Genomic DNA, 13,893 nt, shown 5'->3' on the forward strand with positions numbered 1-13,893 from the left:
TATGTTGGGAAAGTAAAATACCGACCGCTTTAACCATGTTGAATGCGAACCAAGCTTAGGATTCTATAGCCATAGAGAGAGCTTGTTGCTGAAGCTTCTTGTTACGACGTAGGAGCGCCAGGAACTTTTTGTCAAGGGAGTCCATTTCCTTTCGCGTACTCTCCAAATCCTTCTGGGAACCGCCAGCAAGGTCCTTCAGCTCTTTGTCGGTCATGGCCGCAACATCATCAAGACTGGGGTTGCCACCGGGGATTCCGGCAGAGCCGAGCATCTGCTTGGCTGTAGCGGCAGCAAATGAGCGGACAGCAGCAGTTGTCGTCTGCAGAAGCTCGGCTGAATGTGCAACAGCCCAGTCGTGACTGCGTGTGCTATCTGCCTCCATTGCTGATAAAACGTTAGGTGGAATTATGGACTCTGCCGTCTCTAGAGCGGTCGTTGGAGACATGCTCGCCAGCTGAGCCGCCGTATCTTCAACCCAAAAGATGTTGTATTTAGATGGCGCTGCGAAAAGCGCTTCTAAGCCGCCGTTAATATTGCTCGAGTCATCGCCGACAACAAATGGATCGGGCATCCCGTTCCGCTTCTTCTCTAGCTCAAGATACCGCACCTCTTCTTTCGGCTCGAGGTGTCGAAGTACGCAGCCGCGAGGTGTGATTAGGCAGCGATTTTTGAGATTCTCGGAGCCCACGCGAACCGGCTCGCCACGCAAGAGAGTCTTCCGGTGTTCCTCAGTGAGTTCAATGGGTTGTTTCAAAGCATCATAATCATCCGCGTTGCACTTCATATCAGTGCGCTGGCTTAGATTTGCGGGATTGAACAGTGAGTTCTTATTCAGATCCAACTGCCCAGCTTTATGCATTGCAGCAAGTAGCTCATGCAGAGGTTTGGTTCGTTCCATAAAAAGGTCTTTAATAGAACGGCCGCTCACTTCGGCATCTTTCACTAACTGATCAACGGTATTGTGCGAACGCCATGTCTCTGGGATAGGCTTAGATTCACTTGGATCTTCCTCCACATACGCAGTCTTGACCTCCCGTACGGATTTTTCTTCGACCTTCGGCTTTTCTGGAATCTTGGGAGCATCGGCCTTCCTGGGAGACTCGCGATCACGCTTAACCGGGCTTTCTGTTTCCACGGCGGAGACTGAGACTGTATCGATAGACTCCACAGCGGCCGATGGTGCTTTCTTGGTCTTCCTCTTTCTTCCCATAATGGGTGCCTGAACGGGTTCCTCTGGAGCTGGAACCGTCTCAGCCTTTTTCGCTTCCGCCTCCTTGGCCTTCTGTCTCCGCTCCTTCTTTGCTTGACTCTTGGTGACGGAGCGAACAGGGGCCGAGCCTATGCGACTCGCAGCTAGGGGTGAATTCGAGCGGGATACAGAAGTAGAGGGGTAATAATCAGCTTCAGACCCGAAGTCGCCAGGGGAATCCGGGCGGCTGTTAGATGACACACTCTGTCTCCGGGAGTCTGTCCTACCGGTTCCTGCAACCGAAGTTGTTACAGAAGGAGCAGTGCCAATAGGGCGCGGAAGTTCTGGCTTCGGCGTTTCAACAACTCGGAGGATACGTGGTTGACGAGGAACAGAGGCGTCGGAAATGCGGGACGCTGTGGTGAGGGGAGTATTGGGACGCGATCCAACTGCGGAGCCTGGACCTTGTCCGGCTGGGACTTGACTCGAGGACGTCCGTTCAGATTTGATGGAAGTTTCTTGGGCAGACAGTGGCATCGTTAAACTTATGGGGCTTGCCTTTGGTCCTGAAAGTGGGCTTTCCAGCTTGCTTGTTTTGTCTGCTTCATCCGTCGGAACAGAGATATCATTATTGATATCATTATTGTTGGTAGTGACTCGAGGCTTCCGGGCCGACTTGGCAACTGGGGAACCCAAAGAGACTTGAGAAGCGTCCTTCTTACGATTGGAGGCAGTTCCCGTCCGTATATTTGACTCGGGGCTTATTGGTCGAGAGTGAGATGGAGTGCGACCAAACCCCGGGGGGACTATGGGTGCTGGCGAAGATGGCTTTGAAGAATCTCTCTGGTCTTGGAAGATAGCAGATCCAGGGTGTGCATGCGGGAGTGGAAGGCCTGGCGGAAGAGTCGGTGTCCCCGCGCGGCCCGCAGTCTCATTGGGAATATGAGATTTCAGAAATCCGAACGTATCGACAGGTTGGCTATCCTTCAATTGGCTGCTGAGAGGCGGGAATTCATCGTCCACTGTCACTTTCCAGTTAGCGCTCGGTCTCACTTCAAATAATGTGTGATAGGCCCGAATGGTAGCAGGGGAGCAGGAAAGATCACGAAGGACAAAGCAATGATGGACAACGACTATGCGGAACGATGATCTGGGAAACTATGCAAAGTACAGGTGCGCCAACAGATAATTACATGATGGGCACTGGCCCCGAAGGATCAGATACATTGGAAAGAATAGTCTATGTAAACAGTAACAGTGAGACAACTGGTTTCGAATAAGACCCTGTTCCAGCTGGTGATATCAGGGTAGGGAGGTCTTAACGTACACTAATCAATGCGGAGACCATCCACGGTCTTGAAGACGCTGGGAATAGCTGAATGCGAAGATCCGAATGCAAAAGGAATAAACACAAGCAAGAAAAGGCAAGCGCCAGCCGCCAGCAGAGAAAAAGGCCCGGGGGACATGCAGTATGTCCACAAAATGCAAAAGAAACAACCCAAACACCGTGTCCGGAAGCAAAGCGCAAAGGCCGATGACCAGAAAAAAGTAGACATAAATGAAGAGGAATAAGGATAGTAGCCCATCATGATATAGCCGGGACTGAGAAAAGAATTGGCAAAAGCCATGATGCAATCTCATCATTTTGTAACAAAGAAAAATGGAAATAAAATCAGGTCGTCAGGGGAATACAAAGATCATGAACAGTAAGGCAGGTGTACGTCAAGGCAGTCAAAGGTCATGAAAGTGCAAGGGAAGTATTAAGAGACTGGGGATTGGAGGGGATCGATCACCAGCGGCTCAACCCACCGCCATACATCATCGAGGGATTGTACCCACCTTGGCCCTGACTCCCATACAACGCTTGTCCAGCAGTGGCATTGGCACCGACCTGATGCATTCTCGCCTGTAAAATGCTCGGGTCTGCAAGATCTACTACACCACCTCCACCGGAGGAAGTGTTAGCGTGTCTTTGCTTCTTTCCCTTCTTCTTCTGCTTCTGAGAGCCACCAGAGTCGGGTGCGGCACCCGCCTGAGGCCCATAGAAGGAATTCAAAAGGCCATTGACGGGAGTCAGGGGAGGTGGGGTTTGGTGCTGTTGAAGGAAAGGGAACATGAACTCACGCTTTGCGGCCTCCTGGCCCTGTACACCACCAACATTTGTACCATTCCTGCCTCGCAGCAATTCACGCATCAATTCGGGTGTCGCCTCCTGCTTTCCGGTGGTCGAGCCTAGTCCAACATTGGAATTCGAGGTAAATCCGTGACCCTGTGCAAACATGCCACCACCACTAATTGGAGGGGTTCCTGCTGTCTTCAAGCCAGGGGGAGGGCCTTGCACCCCACTTCCGTAGAAGCCACTTGCAAGAGCGTGTTGGGGGCTTGGGGCTGAGAGTGGATTGGGGGTGCCGGGCTGTTGCATTTGGCTCAACATCCGCGCATTGCTGATGTTTTTCGTGTTTACATCGCCAGAGAAAGGGAAACGGGAAGACTGTCGATTTTGAGCCTGGAGGGCGTTGTACTGGGCCATCTGGCTCTGCAACAAACCCTGGCGGACCTGCGCAGCCTGGTCCATAGCAGCAGAGCTGAGGGGATCAGACAAGCCAGCCTGCTGGTTACCGGCAGATTTGAGAAGCATCAATTGTTGCTGTTGAAGAGGTGTCAGGCTACGACCAGCCAAATTGAGGCCTTGGAACTGATGGCTGGTAGCTGAGACAGGTGATCCGACTGTGGAATTTTCGGCTGTTCCTTGTTGAGAAGGGGGTTGAATAGCACCATGGCTCTCGCGGGTTGGACGGCCTCGAGGGATGTTCGCATCCTCTGGCTCTCCACCAAGCTGCAAGCTGCCAGATTCCCGACTATCCTCCTCTGCGACTGATGTTTGCATAACCTCTTGCTCTCGATTCATCCGCTCTTCCTCCGCCTTCTCCCGCATAGCCCGGCGTTTGACACCACCATATGGATCTATGAACGAAGGATAGTTCTGAATGTGTTTAATCTCATCGGCTGGAAGGTCGGAGGCAGAAAAAACGAAGCGGAATTCAGGTGACATCAGATCTTTCACGAGGGCATCAAATGGACTTGGCACCTCGGGGTCGGGTTTGGTATTGGTATTCCTAGCTTCGGGTTGACCAACCGGAGACCGTGTGTCAGCTTGCGCCGTGGTTTGTTGTGCAACCTGGACGATAGGAGATGGTTTTTCTATGCGCTTCGGTTCGTCAATTGCCGTTGCAATTGTTATGCTGGCAGGGCGGGGGCTCTGTGAAGCTTGACTTCCAGTTACACTAGCTCTTCGGGTCCTAAAAGCTGCATCTTTGTTGGCCCAGCTAGCAGACGAAGGAAGAGCAGGTCCGTCAGGAACGGCTGAACGGCCACTAATCGAGTCATCTTTGCTTGGCTGCCGGCGCATGGTCTGAGATGTTGGCTGGATAGGTCGAGGTTGGGGAACAGCAGACTGGGACTGGTGCTGGCGTTGACTGGACAACGTGTTCATAGAGGATAGATCGGAGCGACTGTAACTTTCGCTATCTTCGCCGGTTTCGTGCAAGAAAGTGCAATTCCGGTTGTTGCACTGCTCGTTGCGTAGGAAAGATGAGCAATACTTGGTTGTACCGTATTGAGCCCTCAAAACGCGATCCCCGTTAGAGGATCCGTCCACAGCAGTGATGCAAGTAGCAGCATCAGTCTTGCGGGAGAAGGTCACATAAACGCCAATGCCTTGGTGCGGGTTGCCACCAGGCTTAGCTTTGCTAACCACAATCTTCTCGATATCTCCATATTGACCGAAATATTCTCTGCCCCGCAGCGTTTGCAGAAGCTGGTTTTCGTCGCGAATTGTCGGGTTTAGGCCGATGACGTATACCAAATTCTTCTGCACGACTCGAACACCTGCTAAATTCTTACGGCTCGATGCTTCGATTTCGCGTTTCTCGGCTTCCTTTTTCTTGGCTGCAGCTGCTTTGCGGTGCTTCAATGCAAGATCTGCTTTGAACCTAATTTGTGAAAAGAAAGGGTCAGCACAACGAGACATACGGAGGGGTCATTTTATCAGTTCTCACTCCTCTGCATCTGGAATCTTGTATTGAATGGTGCTGTCATCGTAAGGGCGGCGACAGTTCGGGCAACGACCCTCTTCGCTGTGGGTTTTGATATTGTTATAGCAGAATTGGCAAATCTGGAGTAGAAGTGTTAGAGTAACCATCAAGTGAGCACTCAGGTGGGATTCTATCTAAAAGGGATGGCTTTCGAGGCTCGTACCTGATACCCACAGGGACATGGTTTGAAGTTCTTGTCCGAAAGGTCGAATTCTTCGATACAAAGGGGGCTTCGAGTAGTTAGTATACTTCATCCTTCGCAGGACCGAAGAGCGGGGGTCAAAACACACCAAAACTCATCATCGTCATCGATGACAGAGTCGATCTGTTGGCGACTGGACATGGTCGCGGTGAAAAGTGTGCGAACGGTGAAAGGCGACACGGGAATCTGAACGCCGGCACCTAAATGGAATCGGGTACACAAAAAGTAAAAAAGATACGAAAAGACGCTACTCCAAGGCCAGAAAGGAAATGAGAAAGAGCAAGTAATTAGTAGAAGAAAGGGAGGAGGAAGGAGAGGTGGAGTGAGGGTTCACTAAGAGATGGGACGTCGAGAGGGAAGAAGGAAGGAAATTGAAGCGCGGCTTCATTTTGCTGGCATTACCCGATTGCGCTTAGCGCCTAATCGCGTTATGTCAGCTTCACGTGATTCAACAGGCTCAACCAGTAAATCATCTCAGAATCCACCTTACGAACGTCGTGCCTTTTGCTCCCCCTCCTGCCCGCAGCCATTGCTCCCTCACCACAATGGCATCTGCACGATCCCTGATGCGCCTGGGAAGTGGCCGCTCGATGGCCTCGGCTTCGAGGTCCATGACCCACCGCGCCTTCTCCTCCTCCGCCCTTCGATACGCTGCGAAAGCCTCGACACAACCGGGGTCGCCGGAGCCTGAGAACATGCGCCAAGCGCAACGGCCTCGTACGTGAATTTATATTGTCAACTGGAACTGCTTTGGTAATTCTAACGTGTGATTTTCCTCGCTCTAGCCCAGGGTCCCCTTCGTGCCCCGGTCCTAAACCCGACCGACAAGTACCAGGACAAGGCCGACGGCCTTCACAAGTACGGACAGTACATCATGTCCTGCCTTCCTAAATACGTCCAGCAGTTCACTGTCTGGAAGGATGAGCTGACTGTGTACACTCCTCCTGCTGGTGTCGTTCCTCTCATGAGCTTTTTGAAGAACCACACTTCCGCCGAGTACACTCAAATTTCCGACATCACCGCTGTCGATTTCCCTACCCGTGACCAGCGTTTTGAGGTCGTCTACAACCTTCTCAGTGTCCGATACAACTCTCGCATTCGCGTCAAGACCTACGCCGACGAGGCCACCCCCGTTCCTAGTGTCACTGGCCTTTTCGAGGGTGCTCTTTGGTACGAGCGTGAGGTTTACGATATGTTCGGTGTCTTCTTCAGCGGTCACCCCGACCTGCGCCGTATCATGACCGACTACGGTTTTGATGGACACCCTCTCCGCAAGGACTTTCCCTTGACAGGTTACACCGAGCTCCGTTATGATGAGGAGAAGAAGCGCATTGTCATTGAGCCCCTTGAGCTCACTCAGGCTTTCCGCAACTTCGAGAGCGGTTCTACCGCTTGGGAGCCTGTTGGTGCCGGTGAGAACCGGACACCTGAGTCTGTAAGTGCTATATTTCAGAAAATATTGAGCTAATCGCTAACATTTGTGTGCAGTTCAAACTCCCTACCCCCAAGCCCGAGCCACCCAAGGAGGAGGAAAAGAAATAGAAAGTATTTGTACGCGTATTACTCTTCTTTGCCATGTCTGTATGTACATATCGTTAATCGATGGTGTTTTTCATCTTCACCAACTATTTTTGGAGTTCTGGAAATATAAGTATCGTAGTTTTTTAGCTCTATATGTAGATAAACATATATAGGTCCACATGACGGGTACCTCTACTAGTAGTAGCACTATTGAATACCTACTTAAAACAAGTTCGCATCAATTTCGAGCTCCATGCCAGCAGCTGGGCAAGGCATTAGAATTTTGTATCTGACTTCCTCATGAATATCAAATTACTCAAATCGGAGTTGCAGCCTTTCTATTCAAATGTACATCTTGGCATTAAATGCAAAAGCTAATTTGAGCTAAATCCTTCCACCCGCCGGAGCCACTCACGATATGAGGAGGCGGAAAAAGCTGGCAGATGGCAGAAAAAAAAAAAAGTCCGAGTGACTTCCTCATGGAACATGCAACATTTGACCAGCGCATTTAAAGCAACATCCACCGTTTCTCTACATCAATAACGACTCATTCTCAAAACCAGCGATTTGAACGGCCAGCCCACAAAATGCCTAAGCGCAAACTTTCCGACCTCAACGGGTCTGAAGGCTCAGGAATTGCCAAACCCCGCAAGATGTCGATGATAGCCGTCCGACTTACGAACAAATTCGACCAAAGCGTACAAATAATAATCAAGGGTCTCAAAACTGCGCGTGGATTCGAGAGACAGAAGTTGAGTCGCCGAGAGAAAGCCGCTAGGTCTCCCTATGACTCTACAACCTTGGAGCGGTTGGGTGAGGAAGTGCAGGCTTTGAAGGTACGTTCGTACAGAATTACTATGAACTTGAAGTCCGAAATCCGAAATACTGATTGCTTTTTTGATTGAAACAGAAGCTAGACTATCAAGCTATCGCCGATAAATATTTGTATAAGCAGCTCTCCAAGACAAAGCGGATTGCGGAGTCCCCAATCTTCCTGGAATTCCAAGAAGGAAAGAATATCTCCACCGATGGACCCAAGAGCGCCGCAGAATCCAATATCCTGGGACGACTATTCAAGGCCACCCCTGTGAAGAATGTCGTACCTAATCTTATAGCGGAGATTCGGAAATTAATAGGAGTAGATGATCTTCCGGCTGGAAAGCAGGACAAGGCGGGGGCTAAGAAGAATGCGCCAACAAAAGAGAATGTCGAAAAACCTAAGCGCCAGGACAAAGCAGTGTCAGTTTCTGAATCTGAATCCGGAGATGGACCAAGACAGGGAGCAGATCTAAACGTATCCGATGGCAATGAATCGGGCGATGAAGATTTCTCGCAATTCGATTCACGACTTGCTCCAGGCTCAGGCTCCGAGGCTGAGGATTCCGAGGATGAAGACGACGAGATGAAAACCAAGGGTTTCGATCCAGCTGATATCTCTGACTCTGTTTCTCGTTCCCCATCCCCTGATTACTCGGAAGCCGAAGAAGAAGAAGAGGACGAGGAGGAGAAGTCTTCACCACCGCCTAAAAAGACAAAGGCTAGCGCACTTTCTGCTGCCCAGTCACAAAATACCACATTCCTCCCATCTCTGATGATGGGTGGCTACTGGTCAGGCTCCGAAGAAGCGACTGATGACGAAAAAGAGGCTGCCCCTGCCCCGCGCAAGAATCGTATGGGTCAACAAGCGCGGCGCGCCTTATGGGAGAAGAAGTACGGTGAGAAGGCAAACCATGTACAGGCTGAGCAGAAGAACCAGAGGCATAACAGAGATAATGGATGGGATATGAAGAGGGGAGCAACTGGCACTGCGGGCAGTGCTGGCCGAGGACACAGTGGTGGATATGGTGGTGGATATGGTGGTGATTCCGGACGACCTCTTAATCGATCGGAACGACGTGCTGGCGGCTACCCATCGGGTCAGCCAAACAGGGCCCCTCCTCCTAAGGATGATGGACCGGTTCACCCATCGTGGGAAGCGAAGAAGAAGCAAAAGGAGAAAAACGCTATGGCAGCTTTCGCAGGAAAGAAGGTTGTATTCGATTAGTGATGTATGTCAATTGTATTTAAAGCCATCTGAGAACAAAATATCATCTAAGGTCTCCAAGTCTTTGAATACAAAGAAATATGAATTAGAAACTTGAGTGCAGAATATGGTATATTGGGGGTAAAGTCATAATATGTATCCAAAAGATTCGCTAGCTAAAAACACCAATTCCAGAAACCAAGTAATCACTCATGCATGAACTGCAACCACGGTGAGTCTGCACTACCCGTCGGGGTTTTCAGCTCCGCGCCAGTCATCCCAGAAGGGTTACCTTGGTTATCAGGTTCAAAACAAGGAATTGCAGTGAACTCCCCAAGTTCCTGAGGGAAATTCGAGACAAAATGATCGAAACCAAAATGAGGCATTTGTGAAAGTGATTGATGTGATAAAGAGAAGTGATCCGGATTAGAGATACCGCTGTCGGGAATACCATCGTCCAGAAGTTCATGATCAGGTCCTCCCATGGAAGGATCTATTCCATTCGTGCTAAGTTGCATAGCACCGGTAGAAGGCGTAATAGGCATACCAGAGACAACGGGATCGATACCAAGTGGAGCAGGGGCGTGAGAAGTCATATCCTGCGGGATACCAAGGTCGTTGACGGCATACGACTCTTGCTGCTTCCAAGATGAAGCGGTTGCAGGTGATACAGGTCCAGTCTTCCATAGCATTTCCCAGTTCTTGAAGCGATCATATGCCGACTCGAGGGAGCCACCGTTGCTTTGCGCTTGCTGGGATTCGCTCCACATTTCGAGACGGCGAATAGCACGCTCGAGGGCTTCTATGACACTGACGGCGGAGCGGGCGGATCCGACACCCATAGACATGATCTTGATCAAGGATATGCCCTGTTCTAAGGCTGCACCAAGTCGTTCAGTACGCTTGGTCAAACCCTGGGCCAATATAACCAAAAGTGCTGCACGGCAGGAGCTAAATTCAGTGAATGAAGCGCGGGCAAGTCCGGTCTCATCCCGAAGAAGACGGCACAGATCGATGATCTCCAATGCTGCTTCCACACAGTCTGTGACCAAAGTGGTTCGATGTTTCGAAATCCCAGATGGTCCTTTGGGTGCTTGCATTTGGGTTGGCGTTTGCTGAAGGGCTCTGATATTGCTAAAAAGAAATGGTCGCCCAATGAAGATTCGAGTCAAACAATAATCAAGTTTGAGATGAACGTTAGACCGAAATAGAGGGCCATTGGGATTAAGGTCGCGACAGTTTGTTTCTTCAGGTAGTGTGGACCACCACTCAATTAAATGCTTCCGAATATTGAGCAGTCGCTCTAAGCAATCTTGTTGCTGTCCCTTTCGACATGTTCGAAGTGAGGATATTTCATTAGACACCTGCCCAAGTTTAAGTGTCAAGGTGATCAATGTCACCATGTTGGTATGGTTAGAAGGCTGCGTTGCTGGCATTAACCCAGGGAAATCGACGGGAAGCGGTGCGTCCACGTCTGCATCTGCTAGAGAAGCTGGTCTTCCGTGAAGAATGCTGATACGCCTGTGAAATCGTTAGAAGAGGAGTTTAATGAAGGAAGATGCAATGACTGACTTTTCAATAGTATAGGCTGTCCAGAAGACCCGATTGCGTGTTTCCACCATTCGGGATGACAATCCTTCTCCATGGTACCGCCGATGCATCCCATTCTGAATAGCCAGCTTGAGGGCTAGTCCAAAGTATGTGTAGCACAACCCAGAGGTGTCTAAGGGAAGCAGATACGTTCCGATAAGAAGACAGGCCTGAACACTCCGTACAGAGGCAGTTGCAATGATGTCCGGTAATAGCTTTGATGCAAACTGGTAAAATGTTAAACCCACCTCGTCCTCCGAGAAGTGGTGATCCTGGTTAGCCGCAGACTCCTGAGGCAAGCAGTTGACAGGCGTAGGTGATTCCATATGAGCAAATTGTGTGCCCACGGCCAAGACCATTAGAATAGCGCATACTGCGCCTGAGTCATCCGTTGACAGGCTTGCTGGATTTGTGTAGCAGATATTGAGCTTGTCGCACAGCCAGTCCTCCTCAATATACCAGTTGTTTGTTTGTGCATATTTGAAGAAAATCTGGACCAGAAATTCTGCTACATAGCGAGGTGGAAGGCATGTGATGGAGTTTGCCACTGAAGATGATCCCGATTGAAGCTGAGTAGCTCGCCAACGTTCCTCAAATGGTTCGGCTTCGGCGGACGCCTGTGATAATGAATTTGTTAAAGCCCGTATTTCAAAGTTGAGCTCAGTAGATATGAATTACCTCTGGCGCTGCGGTCTTCATCCATTCGTCGATTTTCTTCCTAATTTTCATAGAGAAATTTAAATATGAAAATTCACCAGAGTACTCTGTCATGATTGTATAAGTAATCGGTTTTATAGCAACAAGCAGCAATCAAGTCACCTACGGGTGGTATTATCCGGAAGTGCCTTTATAACGAAATCTTCCTCATCAAGAGCCAAGTCCTCCAATTCATTGGCATCGACTTTTGTAGAATGCGCATCGGATTCAAAATCGCGGTGTTTGGTTTGAAGGTCCTCGGCAGTCTGGCGTAATGATTGAATGTCGAATGAGAGGCCGGGTGCATAGTATGACAATATACGTTCCATATAGCGCACACGCTCTGCTTCAGCAATTTCATGTTGACTATGAGAGGCTGCTCGGTCAAGAAGTCTGTCCCCGCATTCCGGTCGATCAGTACGCCGCTTTTTGACATCATTTCCACACCGCCACAACTTACGAAACAGGTGATGCTCGGGTCTTGTCATTGGGGTCTATGTGCGTAAAATTGCACTGCCGGCGATAACGAAGACATCTGCGGCACGGGACTCCTCCTTCACATTTCTCTTTTACTCTGCGACATCCATCACACCTGCATGCAAACCAACATTGTTAGCGGGCCAAGGGTACTCGGATAGTAATAGGTAGCCAATACGGGAGGCTACATACGCTCTGACCGCTCGTTTGCGATTCTCTTCAGAAACGCGCTGGCGCTTCTGCTGCGGCGCGGGGGTATTCGAATCGTCCATTCCGCGCGCTTTCAACGAGGGCGAGGTCGGCCGAGCATCGTCTGCGGAGAAGGGTGGCGGAGAAAGCGGAGACGATGCACGGATTTAGTCCGACCGGTCGGCTCTGGCTAGCTGGTATATGGGGCGGAAATCCAATTCGAGATTCCTGGAGAATCGAAATGCACGGTGGGAATCAACGAGGAAAGAGGAAGTCGGGAAAGGGAAAGGAAATGGGTCACACACTTATCGGTCTGATAACGAGCTTCGCCCACGGTTTGGCCGCCCCGCATCCTGGCAGACTTTGTGTCCCCAAAGTCGCCTCTCCACCCAACCGGGGCGATTGCCGGTCCACGGATCTTTCAAATGTTATCTACCTTTCATTCTCTAATGGTTATTGGCAGCTGTGAGTACTTTATCAATTCTAAAAACGATTATTTCTATTGGATTGAACAAAACTTGGGGATCAAATAGCCATACATATACATGCGTGAGATCGCGTGTTTCCCGCGCGTAATTATGTGCCCGAGCAAAATCACGATGCTAACTATGGCGCGTATATAACGATTTGGAGCAACTATAGTCTAACTTAACACATACAAGCTAATTTATTTTAAAATCCATCGACATGTGTTCCTAGCCCTGGTTCACTTCCAATATCAAGCAATTCCTTCCCAACCACCAAGTCCATCAACCCCATTCCCACGCACTTAAAGATCACATTGCATCCCTCTGGGATATCTATCGATTCCGAAGAGTCTTTTGTACCAAGAAGGTCGCCCATTTCAATCAACTGGTCTTCTGTCACATTCCCAGTAATCAATTCACCCGATTCCTCCAAACAAGCCGATTTGGAATCAACATAAACCTTGCCTCCACCAGAGAGCAAAGTCTCAGTATCAATCTCATGCATATGTGGTTTATAAGAACCAATGAGAGATATGAAGCGCTGCTTAGGTACAGACTGAAGATCCGAAAAGCTGAAGTTCGGTTCCGAGGACGGCGTGCAGCTGAAAATAACATCTGAAGCCTGCAACTCACCAAGAAGTTTCGCATCATAATCGGGTGTTCCCTCCTTAGCAAATGCACTGATGCTAGTATCGGGATAGCGCTTCCGCAGTTCACTAAATACATCACTCTCCATCTCCGCTAGCCGTTTACGGCCTCGATTAATGAAGGTCACGCGGCGAATAAGGTCCGGGTAGAGCAACAATGCAAGTCGAGCATGCCATTCAGCTTGACGGCCGGATCCCATTACAACAACGTTTTCCTTGCGGAGGCTACAGCAGCGCACAAAGAGCGTCATTGATGCAAGTGCTGTACGGAATGCTGTAACCTCTGCCGCGGCAAGAAGGCCTTGTAATCGACCCTCGGGCGAAAACACATTAATCGTGCCTTGAATTCCGGCTTGACCGACCGTTACAACTTTCACGGCTGTGGTAGCAGTGTTTGAGACGGGCATGAAGAGGGAAGTATTGTTATCTTTAGTGAGGAACCCCGTACGAAGCGGTTGGTGAATTAGCTTCTCTGATGCTGGGACGGACGGTTGCGATTCAGCGGAGTATCCAACCAGTGCATCGCCGAGGACTTTGATGAAGTCCTTGCATTGCTTCTGCGTTAAGTTGCGGAAGACGCGAGTCACATCAGGCTCTGAGAGAATATGCATGGTGGAAATATTTTCTCTGATAATATTAAGAAATTGTGAGGAATTATCAAGCTGATGCGATGAAGGCTTGGAGCAGGCGGCGTTTAGGGAAATAGGGAAATGAAAGGGTAGCCCGCTAGGCATATCGGAGGGGCAGCCCGATAATCGCGGGGGCAGCAGATCGTCCGGAATACGAGCTAATCTGGCT

General features: G+C 49.9%; 5 protein-coding genes across 5 annotated transcripts; 2 read left to right on the plus strand and 3 right to left on the minus strand.

Moving 5' to 3' along the window:
• Window positions 1–55: 55 nt before the first annotated feature.
• Window positions 56–5,626, minus strand: N7478_003038 (CCR4-NOT core ubiquitin-protein ligase subunit MOT2; the record flags this gene model as incomplete). The annotated part of the gene is made up of 5 exons (XM_056919252.1): window positions 56–2,211; window positions 2,999–5,181; window positions 5,248–5,363; window positions 5,447–5,513; window positions 5,574–5,626. 5 exons carry the CDS (start codon window positions 5,624–5,626, stop codon window positions 56–58), a joined length of 4,575 nt encoding a protein of 1,524 aa, XP_056782410.1.
• Window positions 5,627–6,030: 404 nt separating this feature from the next.
• On the plus strand, window positions 6,031–7,027 carry N7478_003039 (complex I 30 kDa subunit family protein; the record flags this gene model as incomplete). Its single annotated transcript, XM_056919253.1, has 3 exons — window positions 6,031–6,202; window positions 6,271–6,920; window positions 6,974–7,027. The coding sequence occupies 3 exons, from the start codon at window positions 6,031–6,033 to the stop codon at window positions 7,025–7,027; spliced, it is 876 nt and encodes a 291-aa protein (XP_056782411.1).
• A 566-nt stretch (window positions 7,028–7,593) lies between these two features.
• Window positions 7,594–9,050, plus strand: N7478_003040 (BUD22 family protein; the record flags this gene model as incomplete). The annotated part of the gene is made up of 2 exons (XM_056919254.1): window positions 7,594–7,842; window positions 7,917–9,050. The coding sequence occupies 2 exons, from the start codon at window positions 7,594–7,596 to the stop codon at window positions 9,048–9,050; spliced, it is 1,383 nt and encodes a 460-aa protein (XP_056782412.1).
• A 185-nt stretch (window positions 9,051–9,235) lies between these two features.
• On the minus strand, window positions 9,236–12,064 carry N7478_003041 (Zn(II)2Cys6 transcription factor; the record flags this gene model as incomplete). The annotated part of the gene is made up of 6 exons (XM_056919255.1): window positions 9,236–10,550; window positions 10,602–11,236; window positions 11,298–11,383; window positions 11,443–11,708; window positions 11,776–11,907; window positions 11,985–12,064. 6 exons carry the CDS (start codon window positions 12,062–12,064, stop codon window positions 9,236–9,238), a joined length of 2,514 nt encoding a protein of 837 aa, XP_056782413.1.
• A 589-nt stretch (window positions 12,065–12,653) lies between these two features.
• N7478_003042 (putative proline utilization protein PrnX) lies at window positions 12,654–13,706 on the minus strand (the record flags this gene model as incomplete). The annotated part of the gene is made up of 1 exon (XM_056919256.1): window positions 12,654–13,706. One exon carries the CDS (start codon window positions 13,704–13,706, stop codon window positions 12,654–12,656), a length of 1,053 nt encoding a protein of 350 aa, XP_056782414.1.
• Window positions 13,707–13,893: the final 187 nt, after the last annotated feature.

The sequence above is a fragment of the Penicillium angulare genome (genome assembly GCF_028827245.1).
Source record: "Penicillium angulare strain IBT 27051 chromosome Unknown utg000003l_segment0_segment0, whole genome shotgun sequence".
In the NCBI taxonomy this organism is placed as follows: Eukaryota; Fungi; Ascomycota; class Eurotiomycetes; order Eurotiales; family Aspergillaceae; genus Penicillium; species Penicillium angulare.